Source organism: Grammomys surdaster, unplaced genomic scaffold (genome assembly GCF_004785775.1).
Source record: "Grammomys surdaster isolate TR1022 unplaced genomic scaffold, NIH_TR_1.0 126271, whole genome shotgun sequence".
NCBI lineage: Eukaryota > Metazoa > Chordata > Mammalia > Rodentia > Muridae > Grammomys > Grammomys surdaster.
The window spans coordinates 205,452-219,362 of NW_021621071.1; the positions used below are offsets into that span (position 1 = coordinate 205,452).

A 13,911-nucleotide genomic window follows, 5' to 3' on the forward strand; every position below is an offset into this window, starting at 1 on the left:
CACATCAAATGAGAAAATGCCATGCAGTAGAAACTATAAAGAATGTCTGGAAGCCTGGTGTTTTTCATTCATTCTCTGGGAAAGACCTTTCCCACTGAATGATACAAACTGTTACTTTTTAGTTGTAATTTGTCTTTCCAGTCTTTCTTTGTTTGTTTCTTCTTGGTTTGTTGTTGTTGTTCTTTCTCTTTTTATGAAAATAGGCCCTTCTTTCATACAATGCATCCTGTCCACAGTTCCCCCTCCCTCACTTTTCCCATCCTTTCAATGATCTCACTTTGATTCTTACGAACATTACTTCATAGGATGGCATAACATACGCAAGGGTTAGAGGACAATTCTATATTGCCATGAGGAATTTTATCATCTGTCTGATTTTTTAGACAAAATGTGGGGCAATTCTCTTCCAGAACTAAAAACAAAATATTCTTATTATATTGAAGAGAACTTTCCATAGTCAATTGAAACAGATAAGGCACATGGATGATGTTTTAAAAAAACAAATTCTTAGACTCTAATATTATCATGTAAACAAGTGCCTCTGGTAATTTTAGGTGTAGACAAATCGTCTCTTCCTCTTTGCACTCCCCCAACTTTCCGTCAATAGTCTATTGTTAAAGAATGGACTTTCTCCCAGACCACATCCTGTCTGTCCTATAGAGAAACAGCATGCTATTGAAGGAAAACAAAAATCCTCTTCTCTGTCTGTATGCAGCTGCAGAAGACGCAGAGAAAACAAACTCAATGGTATCCAAAATACTATTGTATTAAACTCAGTGTCTAAGATTTATTTTGTAAATTGTCTAATGAATTTCAAGAACTATGAAAGGAACATCCGGGCCTTTAGACTAGAAGATTAGGGATCTCTGATGAAGCTACTCCTGCCTGACAGACATTCTTCATATTACACAATGCAAATAAGCACATGCATATATTATATTTGAATATATTCATGAATACATTCTTCTCCAACAAAAAAGATTCAATAGATTAATTAAATAATCTTTAAGCTAGTCTCATATAGAAATGCACGCCAAGGATATAATAACTAAATCTAAAATAGAAGTTTCAGAAATTCGTTATATAATATAATATAATATAATATAATATAATATAATATAATATAATATAAGTATGCCTATGAAAGATTTGTTGCAAATCCAAAAGGCAAATCTCTCGAGAAAGCATGTAACAAACACTTGTGGACAGACCAAAAAGCTGGATAAACAATTAACAGAGACAAAAAAAGACACCAAGGATCCATGGAACAGTACATATAAGGATTTGTATTTACTGAAAAAGCTGTCTTTTGTAGAATACAAAAAGTCTAGCTCAAATCTGAGAGAAATAGTTTTGAACTAAATTGTGAACATAGTTTTGGAGAGAATGATAAGCCTGTGCCCATGGGAAGAAACAGAATGACGGCGAGGATATCAAGAAGCCCACCAGAGCAAGAAAGAAATGGTGATCAAAAGTAAGAGTACACATAGAGAGATCCATGGCTTCAGTTGCATGTAGCAGAGGATGGCCTTGTCAGACATCAATGGGAGAAGAGACCCTTGGCCCTGTGAAGGCTCAATGCCCCAGTGTAGGGGAATGAGAGGGTGGTGAGGTAGGAGTGTGTCTGTAGGTGAGAGAACATCCTCATAGAAGCAGGAAATAGGGGGACGGGGTAGGGGGTTTCCAGAGGGTGGGACCAGGAAAGGGGATAACATTTGAAATATAAATAAAGAAAATACCCAATTAAAAAAAGTAAATGGCTTAAGGAGAAAACAACTGTGGCATAAATGTTCAAAATGGGACAAAATAATAGCATATATTTTGGCAAGAATACAAGGCTAAAGCCGGGCGGTGGTGGTGTATGCCTTTAATCCCAGCACTTGGGAGGCAGAGGCTGGCGGATTTTTGAGTTTGAGAGTTCGAGGCTAGCCTGGTCTACAGAGTGAGTTCCAGGACAGCCAGGGCTACACAGAGAAACCCTGTCTCGAAAAACCAAAATAAATAAATAAATAAAGAAAGAATACAAGGCTATAGGAAATCAATAAAGGCAGAGAAAGATATTAAAGTATAAGGATTCAGAAACAAATATATAATCTCTCTTATTTAGAAGACTAAAAATTAGTCAATTTCCCTTGAACCAACTTATGATAAAATGGCATCCATTTCACTTTAAACATCCATGAGACTGAAAAACAAAAACAAAAAACTAAACCAACTGAACAAAATCCCCAATATTTTGGTTAATATACAAATAGTCTTCATTGTGCCAATTTTATATGTATATGATCATTTGTTCATTCGTTTCTGGAAAGGGTCATGCTGGTCAAAAATTTGCTTTGTTATTTTAAATGACTGATACTCCTGCCTCCACCTCTCAAATTGCTGGGATCACAAACCTGCCTCACATACTGCCTTAGAGATGAAACCCAGTGGTTTTGTTTTTTTCTTTCTTTTTTTTTTCTTGTTGTGTGTGTGTGTGTTTTGCATGCAATACAAGCATGCTGCTGAACTCACTCCCAGTTCTGTATTTTGTTCATCCTCTTCTCTCCCCACACAGCCCTCCTCCAGTGCCCTCTGGCCTGTGCTGGTCTACTTCCTCCCTCCCACTTCTCCCTTCTGCTACCATGACATACATTCCAATAATACATCAGAATCCGTATATACCATCATACACATCACACTGTAAGGACAAGTTACATCACTTAGAATTCATGTCACAATTCACACGAGGTGTTCTGAATATTGTTCTTGGTAATGACTTTCTGCAGTCTAAAAGGATTATAACATGACTTTCTTCTTTCAGTACTCATGGTGAATTTTTCCAAAGACTCGTTTCCCTACTCCCTTTCAATGCCTCCTTGGAATTGATTTTCAGAGTGCTGGCTGAAGTCACAAGATGCTTCCAAACCAAGGCTAAACATTTCATTACATAACTGTGTAGTCGCCCACTTAGCAATACCCAGAAACCAACACACGATGGATGTCTTCCCACTGAGCTATCACACTCTACTCTGGCTCTATTGATTTCACTTCTAGAATTCAGATCTTATACGTTCTTTGTTCCCTAGATTGTATTTCTAATGGAGAGTTCCCAGTACCAACAATAGAGGAATTCTAAAGCCTGTGTACTAGAAGTAGGGTTGATTGTTGGGTCCAAGAGCAACTTCTGCATATCTATCTGGTTTGGCAAGTTGGAACATAAGAAGACAGGGGACCACAGTGACCTTTGTATATGAGAATTCTTGGTACAAATCTTTATCAACTTTATGTACATTGTTATGTTCAAAAACCTGGACAACTTACAAATATTTTTCTTCTGTATTTTGGGAATTATTGTTTTTCTCTGATATAGTGCTTTGCTTTTCAATAGGCATCTATATAAATCAGGACAACTGTGCGACAATCTATGAAACATTATTGAGCATTTTAGAAGGGTTCTAAAAAATATTTGTTCATTTTATGTATGTGAATACACTGTAACTGTCTTCAGACATACCAGAAGAGGGTATCTAATCCCAGTACAGACAATCGTAAGCCACCATGTGATTGCTGGAGATTGAACTCAGGACTCTGGAAAAGCAGTCAGTGCTCTTAACTGCTAAGTAATCTTCTACAGCCCCTGGAAGATCTAATCTTAGAAAACAGATTTAGTTAGAAATTTAGGCTAATCTCTAACTAACAAAATTTCTGTAAATACTCTTTTTCTTCATTTCTGAGCACACAGTTGGGATGCATTGCCCTTATCTCTGGGTAAGACAAAGGGAAGGATGTTCCAGTGGTAAGTGGACTAGCTAAACATATGTTCAGTGTTCTGGTTTATTTTTCTTTTCCCACCCACAGGTTGCTATATTGAGGCATCATGACAAGACAAGCTAGATTGTACCTAGTTTTTAGGGCTATTGCGAACATACATTGTTAAACTACTTCTTAATGGACCATTTAAGAAATACCTTAGTTCATCCAGGTCATAGTTTTCTATAATAAAGGTTCATCTTTGATAGTCTACCTAAATAACAACCTGGACAATACATAAAAGCATGCCTGGGTTCAAATAAAATTAAAATGCATGTGCTAATTTGATATGTCAGAGTTGCTTGGTATTTATTGAAGCCGGTCTTTCTCTTTCCTGAAGAGAAATGGAGGAGGAGTGGATGGCGTGTTGCACGTGAGGAGACATGACACCAAGACAGGACAGGGACTGGGAGGAGAGGAGGGAGGGGAAACTGCAGTCAAGATGTAAAATAAATAACATTATAATTTAAAAAGACACATGTGCCAAGCCAAATTTATCCTATGTAAGCCTGTCGGTCCTTGGCTGTGTAGAGCAAGTAAAGCGGTGAATTACATATTTCTACTTTGTAATGTCTAAGAGCCTGAGGGACTCTATATTATAGAGGTTAGTATTACCTTAATTATCAGTGTTATTTTAATTGTATCTAAATTTATTTTAACATGTTACATTATAAATAACTAAGGATTTAGCTACCTCAAGTTTTCAGTTTATAACAACAAGACATGCCAAAAGTTTCTTTTATTCATTTTTGTTCTGCATTTTTTGTTTTAAAAATTATACTACATTATTTTACCAGGGAATGGATATTCTTGGGCCAAGATCTCCCTCATCCAGTGACCTCTTTTCTAATTAAAACAACAATAGTTTTAAACAAACGATCCCATAATTTGGGAAGGAGAAGTCCTTCCATGTAACCAATTAAAAAACTCCCCTAGGACATCAAATTCCTTAACCAGGCCTTAGGGACCAGTAATCCAACAAAAAGCACTTCTTTTTTTACAGAAAATGGAACAACAGTGGGAGCTGAGAAACAAGAAGAGAACAGAGTGAACCTTGTCAACAATTAAGTCAGAACTTCTGGATGAATCCATAACTTTTGCTACTTCTGTCTGGCAAAATCAGGTCTCCAAGAAGTCAGTGAAGAACAACATTGTTTTTGACTATTGCTTTTACACTGGTATGAAGGAAAAAAACAGAGACTATGTAAAAAAATCATATCAACTAGACTGTAACCCAATGCTTCACAGCATTTTTTATTAGAGGTAATCAGCCTGTACTTCCTAGTAGTAATAATAAATTAGGTGTATATATCTAACATCTATATGCAGTAGATACTCAAAATCTTGTCAATTAATATCATTTTTATATGCTACAAGTTAAAAAGTTCAAAATGTTTCAAACAAAACTGTACTTTATGTAAAGAAAAAAATTTTGATAATGGGTGTATCGATTCCAACCGCTATCTCTTCTTTTACTCATGTGACATTCTAGATTGTGTTTGGATTTGGCTCTGGAGTAAAGACATGTATCTTTTTTGCTTCCATATTCTGGAGCTCCAGCCTCCTTCTAATTTGTATCTATTCCTGCTTCATTTCATCGTCATGTTTCTTGAAACTTACACATGTCACCTTGGTAGTTACTAATATCCTCTCAGTCTATACAGGGTAGTCCAAATACCGTCACTAAGACTTCATTTGCCATATTTCAGTATGTCAAATCACACCTGTCTGTCCTGCTTACCCTTCTTCCATTTGCTATAATTGGCTAATCATCTTTCATTTTATAAAATCGCACCTTATTTCATACACTGATGAGTGATATTCTCTCTGAATTATTCTTTCTTCTCATGTTTACTTGGACAGATAAAAGACATGGTTGAAATGTAATTTTCAATGTAAGTGAATAGTTAGCCAATGTCCCTTTGTCCTAACACTTTGTTATCATTTTATATCAAACTATTACCTTTCTATTACATGCATATTAATAGATGTTGACCATGTATGTACTTTCTACTGATCTATAATTATATACACAAAATTCTTTAATCTGCACAACAAGCTTATGAGTTAGTTTACATGACTATTCTTATTTTAAAAAGACCAAGACTTAGGTATAAATTGATTTGCCTACCTCATTTTACTAATAAAGTCTGCAACATTCTAGAAAGACTATTGCTAGCAGAATTCAGTTGTCTGCTAACTTTGTCTTCTGCTCATACATTTCACACTGTTTAGAGGTAATCTTGATTGTTATAGCTGGAGAATGACAATGATTTGTGTAATGGAGGGAAAAAAGAAATGCTAACAAATATTCCACAATTTGTATAATACTCCTCCTACCTTTGCAACAAAAACTAGCAGATCCCAATATCGCTAGTAGTAAGCTTTTAAAATTCCTCCTCCAAAGAATACACTGAAGTGGAAAACATTGAAAACACTCAAGAGAAAGAGTATAATAGAGGAGACACAATCAGGAAATAGAATGGGAGGGAAAGAGTTGCCCTTGAAAAATGTATCACTCTGGGTATGTAACTGACTGCATAGAGAGCAAGTCTAAGATACCAGGGATCCTGACTAAATTCCCAGCACCTCAAAAGTGTGTGTGGGGGTACAATGCCAATAACACTGGCTGATGATCCCTAACACTCCAGATGTGACAGCTTAAGGGATCTAAACATTTCCAGCAGGGCCTCTGCTTGTTTCACTTAAATTTTAAATGACATAGAGGCTGAACTACTTATCTTCTTTGGACTGGGCATAACTTTAACTTATGTCCTTGGGGGCCTAGTACAATGCTGTCTTAATTATATTCTTTATAGAACATTACAAATTAAGTATGTTAGCTACTAGTGCTGGAACATGCCAAACTATAAAAACCCTGCTCAAAAATTGATGACATACCTATTAACTTCCTGTGTGTATAAATAAAATACTTACTAGTTGCTTTTTCAATACAGGAAAGATGGTTATGATACTGAAAAGAAACAATGTAACCTATTGGCAAGCTGTCAACAAATACACGAAAAACATCAACACAACAGACTGAGTCATATAAAGAATACAGCAAGATTCATCACGTGTGAAGGATATGATCTTTAACATAATTTTGCAGTTTAAATAATGAGATGAAACACAGAAGGAATTTTTATAACACACAAAAATGATAGGCAACAGTTTCAGACTGCCAGTGATTTCACAAGGACACTAATTATAAATATATTAACGAGAAATGACTCCTCAGCCTGTAGGAAAAAAAAATGTTCAAATGTAAGCATTATTTCAACAGTTTTATTCAAGTGCTACCAAAAAGACAAAATCCAGTTAAAGCATCCCTAACATGGCAGAAGAGATGTAACTATGAAAAGGGATGTCCTGTTTCTATAAACACAAGTAAGAGAATGTGTGAGGACAGCTTACCTAGGGGACTGCAAGCTGACCTGCAGCTGCAGGGCAGGCCAGCTTTAGAAAAGCTGTCCTGTGAGCAAGCCAACAGGAGCGCTGACAGCCCTCAGCTCTCAGGGAACCTGTGCAGAAGGAAACAGCTGGAAGCCAGAGACAGGGTCTACTCAATTGACATCCGCTGCTTTATTTCTATCTTGGGGCTACATTTATTCATTTCTGTTTCTCATATAATCCAGTAGAGGCGATGTGTAACTTAATCATCTTCGCCTTATAATGCTACATCCTTGGACACAGACAAGGGCTCATTTACAATTCCTAGCAATGGTGATTTAATACCTGAAATATATGGAAACTTTTGACATGAGCACCAAGGCTATCCATACCCTCCCCTACCCCAAACCCCAGCACACTTTCTATCATCAAAAGTCTCCATTGTTAGTTGGCTAGTTAAGGATTAACATTTTCTACAGACGCAAACTCTCATTTTGAAGCTGTTTTCCACTAAAGTTTATAATTGAAAACCAGGTTGATATCTTTACCTTTCTTCATGTACAAAAATAGGACAATAGTAGTGTCTGTATCATCTAGCTAGTGTGAACACTAAAAATGATGTCCAGTGAGGCCTTGTTCACCACCTAACATATTGCAATTATAGCCAGTGCTAATTAGCATCTGATCCACTCAGCATTGTCTTGCCTAAATGTCACTACCATGGTCATTGTGTCTAATTGTCACGTAAGAGCTTTCTCTTTGGCTACCTAATGAGTTCATAATCCTGGTACTTTCTCCAAATATCACACTTCACTTTACCCACCAGACATTCTGCTAAACTATTGCATTAAAAACTGTCTTTCCCTTCTATATCCCAGTCCTACCTGCCCACTACATAAACAACAACTTTTGAATACTTTTGGAATGGTCCATTCATATAAGATTTATCACAGCCTTTTAAATTCACATAAAAATTTTCCTCATTAGTAATACACACACACACATACACACATACATGTGTATGTATATATACATATATGTATATTATATATCATTATATGTATATTATATATTATGTATTATATATTAGATATATTGCTTATATATATTTATTAATAATATTAAAATATACTGATATAATATGTGATGATATAAATATATTATTCATATACAAATATATGATGTGTAATATATAGATGATATGTAATATACAGTTAGGACACACACCAGCCTAGTCTACACAATGGGTTATAGGTTATCTGAGCTGAGGCTACAGAGTGAGGCCTTACCTGAAAACCAAATTAAGGGGCTGGAAAGATGGTTCAGTGATTAAGAACACTGACTGCTCCTCCAAAGGTCCTGAGTTCAATTCCCAGCAACCACATGGTGGCTCACAACCATCTGTAATAGGATCTGATGCCCTATTCTGTCATGCAGGCTTACATGCAAATAGAGCACTCATATGAATTAAATAAATAAATAAATATTAAAAAAATTAAAACCTAGGAAACAAGTGAAAATTGTAGACTTTGAAGAGCAGGAAATGCTCAACATATCTCATATATATATATATATATATATATATATATATATATATATGGTATAATGTATATATACATATATATATATATAATAATGAAGTAGTTATATGTATGCATGTGTATATACTAAACCTTAAACTAGAGTATCTCATCTTAAATAATGCATTTGATTTTCCTTTGTTTTAAATATTAGACTAAGACATGAGAAAGGAGTGATTCTTCCTATACCCATCCTTAGAAATCACTGAGTAGGAACACTGAGCAAGTGATTCCTATTAGCATGGACCAAAGAACTAACTTGGTCACATTACTCTAGATCTTCTCAGAAGGATGTAAGCACTCTTTCATTTTACTTCCATCAAGTACAATTTAAAGTGTTCCTTTGGTTCCCTGAGGGACAAGCCTGACTTCATAGGGGTTGATGTCAAAAATATCCTACCCTCTCTCCAGGAAAAAGACATCGGGATGGGTATGGCCCTCATGCCTCACTGGACAACGACAGGGGGACTGGAGCCATTACAAGGTCCCCTTCAATTACTGGAGGTCAGGCCTCTATCCCCGCCTTCACAAGATTAGAATTGCCACAGCCCTTCTGTATTTAGAGAAGGGAGAAGATGTCAGGGGCAGCCCTGCTTACACACTGTAGGCCTAAAATCAGCCATAGGCCTAAAATCAGCAGTGGGCCTGTCATACTTCTATACTAACACCAAGTCTTGGGTCTCAGTGGAAGAACATTGAAACAGATGGCTATAAGCTAATGTCAATGGGCAACTTTTGTGGAAATTTATAAGCCTGAGTGGTCATGGACCTTGTAAATAGGTAGCCTTGGCAGATAATACCAGCTTAGATGGGGACAAGCGAGTCATAGGCAGAGTCATGGAGACTTGTCCCCTGAACCTTCACGCAGCCGATACCCAGTTCTGAAGATATCTATATTCCCCCTGAGCACCCACACTCCAGTGTCATTCCCTTCCCCATGTCCTGCCTTTCTGTGTTTATACCCCTGTGTGAATTAATTATGATTGAGAAAAAATTTTTAAAAAAAGAAAACAAACAAAAAAAAACAAAAAACAAAGCAAAAAAAAATAATAAAGTGTTCCTTTGGCCTTTGGAATGAGTTGTAAAGAGTGAGTGGCATTTATAGAATACGGTAAACCTAGAAAAGATATAGAAATTACTTTGTGGAGAGACTGGCAGGTATAAGGAGCGACAGGTTTCTTTCTGAAATGTATGCTCAAGATTCTCAAGCAAAGGCTCCAAATCTACGGTAACTTCTTGGTACTGGTTTAGGGAAGAAGCCAGTAAGAGTGGAAAAGCAAGTGCATATGAGGAGAGGTTAGAAATTCAGATTAAATAGAAAATCAAAAATGGTACATCAAAGGAAAACATCAGCCCTTGACATTTTTATGGTATACTTTCCAACTGTACATGGTATGGATAGATGTATATGTATATGTACAAGTATATATATACAAAATATGAAGCAGAAATGAAATCTACTAATTAAGGAAAGAGAGGCCATGAACTTGAGAGTAGGCATGTAGTATATATGGAAGAGATTAGAGCGAGAAAAATAAAGAGGAAAAATAATGTAATTATGTTAATTTCAGAACCTAAAACCAAACATTATTTTTTTTTCAAAACTAATGTGATTTGTTTAAAGATAGGAGAAATAAATAGTCTTAATAGTACTAGACACACAGGGAGAAGACATCCAGGAAAGGGAAGCTGGATGGACTTACAAATAGGAACGGGAGGAAGACTAGCTTTCCTGAAGAAGGGAATTGTAAGACATGGGAAAGATGCTTTTGAATGTTTGATTGAGCTGCATGGAAGTTGTGTTCAATGGGTGATGGTAGAGACATGGGAGAGAAAGAACATGAAATAATTTTAATAACGAACACAAAATAGATACCCAAGGGTAAGCATATGTAGACAGGGACAAATTCACAATAAGAAGTGCAATAAAATCGCTAACATCTTGCGAGACATGAGATATGAAAGAGTAAAGTGAATTATCAGACAAAGGCATCAGGGTTCAAGACTGGATGACTTGATCAGTAGCATCTATTTTAATGCAAAACAAAACAAGGACAGAATTCGAGACTGAGGACATTTCTGACATGGTAAGAGGTTTGTTCCCTCTAACCAGATTACAAAACTGTTTGGTGCAATGAGTAGCTGCATATTCCACATAAATGCTCTTCTAATGACAGTCATTTATTGTGGTTGCTATCCAGGATTTGCTTCTCTTAGAAATGGAACCCGTAATTTTTTAGATGGGCACATAGTTGTTTAGAATAAACGCTGCATTTTGCAGTTTCTTCCACAGCTAGATAAGGTTTTAAAACTCTAAGAAAGCCAATGTCATAAAGCCTTAATGAAATGGGGTTTGTCTATTTCCTAGAATGGAACTCCATAATCCACTTAAGACGGAAAGTTTGGAGTCACTAATGGAGAGGTCCCAGCTCTCTGACATGGTCTTAACTTCACTGTATATATCTTCAGATTTCACCACCTGACTGAGAAACAGCCTTTCCTGTTTTCCTATTGTAATGTGATATTGAATTTCCTGCTGTATTCAACCAAGTCTAACACTGCTTAATATATCTAACGTGATCATTTCTGCTATTTTCTCTTGCTCTTTAAATATTTTAAATATATTTCTTTATAACACATGGAAATATTTCAGTATGCTGCTGAAGCATTCTCCATATTTGTTTGAAACTTCAGTCTTAAATCTGATAAGAGGCATGGTAAAATTATTCCCACAAGCGTAATTATTCCTATAACTCTTCATGCCATGGAATTCAATTGAAATATCAGATGTTGGGATTAGAGAGGTGGCTCAGTGGTTAAAAACACTGGTTCCTCTTTCAAGGGATCTGGGTTCAAGTCCCAGCACCAACATGGCAGTTCACAACTCTCTATCTCCAGTTGCAGAGGATATGACACCCTCACACCGACATACCTGGAGACAGAACACCAATGTATATAAAACAAAACAAGAAAAACATAAATATCAGGTGCTTGATTAAGACTTACTGACCAAAGTAATTTACTCAAATTCTACTGATTAAATAAAAAATTGATCAAATATTAAATACAGGCCATTTAGTAAAGTAGATGTTTTAGGAAACATACATGGTAATAAGCATGTTCCACATGGAAAATTTTATCTATCTATACATTTCTATATTATCTATCATCTATCTATCTATCTATCTATATTTATCTAGTTATCTATCTATCATCTATCTTATCTAGATTTTATTTTCACTAGCTGTAATACTAATATAATATATTATGCATATAATTAAACATGGAATGACAGACTCTGTAGCTATTTCTACAGACCAAAAAAAAAAATCACAATCAAGTAAAGTAGATAGTATCTAAAGATTTTATGGAGAAAGGTAAATCTGGGACAAGTTTAAAAACTTGAACAGAAGAAGCTAATCCAAATAGATAGCATATCTAATTTTATCCACAGATGCTGGATAAAATGACTAGCTTTTGTAATGTTAGTATTAGTTTGCCAATATAAAGCACACTCGGTTACATTTTTAGCTTACATTTGTATATGGGCACAAAATAATGCCATTAACTTCTAGGAAGTCAGAGATCAGATGATGAACGTAGAAAGCTTTAAAAACCTGAATGCTAGGTGTATGCTACACTGCAAGGGATACCTGTGAAGGTTTAGAGCAGTGGCTAAAACCTGTGACTCTTTTTGACAGTGCCTCATGCCGTGGTGACTCACAACTGAAAAATCGTCTTCGTAGCTACTTCATAACTTTAATTTTGCTACTGCTATGAATTGTAATGTAATCTGATAAGCAGCCTACCTATATATGAACCCTGCAAAAGGGCTATTCAATCCCCAAAAGGGGTCACCGCTCACAGGTTGAGAAACACTGGTTTAGATCCATCTCCAATAAAGGGCTTCACCTGCTGGGCACTCTGCCTCTGGAGCAAACATTTGAAGAAAGATCGGCACCCAAGAGCTCACAAAACCCCAGAAAATAAATAGTTAAAAATAAAAATGGCAGCAGTAAGAAAAACAGCAGTGTTTCAATTTGCAAACGGAAATCCCTACAAATGTGTAGCAAGAGGGACAATACTTCACTTTTTTCTTCACATTACAATAAAAAAAGCAGCTAGCACTCAAACATTCAAACCCTGCAGATGACATTTGGAGAAAGGAGAGGGCATCCACAAGGGATTTTACAGAGATTTCCCATTTATGGGAAATGTATAATTTCGTAATGTATATGAGAATGACTTCCCATTTTCCTATACCTGTGAATGCTACTAACACCTAGGAGAAAGTATATTAATAAACAGTTACTCATTCCATTAAGAAGAATACTGGCTATCCTATACAGATATTCAGAATTTTGTTCGTGAATTTTGCAACTATACATTAAACTACAGTTTGCAAGTTCAATGCTGTCTCACAAAATTCTGCCCCCTACTTATACCAGAGCTCTTCTAAGAGTCACCATCTCCCAAAGTTCATGGTGCAACTGACAAGAAGTTTCTCTTTTGTGTTTTTTAAGTCTACAGTGACCTTCAGCTACTAACCTTGCTGTCTTCGATCTCCTTGGCTGTTCCCTGCAGGGCTTTCTTCTCTCCAAACTCACAGGTTGATTTTAATGTGAGCTGGCACGAAAGCATTGAACACTCCTCCGTTGTAGCAAATTCCAAAGATCTTGAAGAACAGCGCTGTGACACACTGATGCCAAGATTTGGTATCGGAAGAGCAGCGTGAACAGGCTTTGACCCAACAGCTGGCTGTCTCAGTTTTGAGGCAACCCCAAGGACAGGCATGGCTTCTATAAAAGTATCTTTTTGTTGCCAAAGAAAATGCTCCTAACCTCAGTCTGGTAGACTCCGGCTTTAGTATTTCCAGAAGAAAAAAAAATACTTTAAGCAAAACTAGCAGTCATCTGGATTTAAAAGAAAAAGAAAGGAAGAAAAAAGAAAGAAAGAAAGAAAGAAAGAAAGAAAGAAAGAAAGAAAGAAAGAAAGAAAGAAAGAAAGAAACTCAGATAGACAGACAATAACTTTCAAACTAACTTTCAGGAAGAGACAACATTTTTTCTCATCTGAGAATCTGTCTTGCTAGTTTAGATTCTCTCTCTCTCTCTCTCTCTCTCTCTCTCTCTCTCTCTCTCTCTCT

General features: G+C 36.2%; 1 protein-coding gene across 1 annotated transcript in view; it reads right to left on the reverse strand.

Moving 5' to 3' along the window:
* LOC114613680 (neuron navigator 3) overlaps positions 1-13,559 on the reverse strand; it is a gene marked incomplete at its 3' end in the record, with an annotated part of 181,791 nt that extends 168,232 nt beyond the window's left edge. Inside the window, exon 1 of the mRNA XM_028759036.1 lies at positions 13,314-13,559. Within this exon, the coding sequence (XP_028614869.1) occupies positions 13,314-13,559 (246 nt within the window). The remainder of the gene's footprint in view (positions 1-13,313) is intronic.
* Positions 13,560-13,911: the final 352 nt, after the last annotated feature.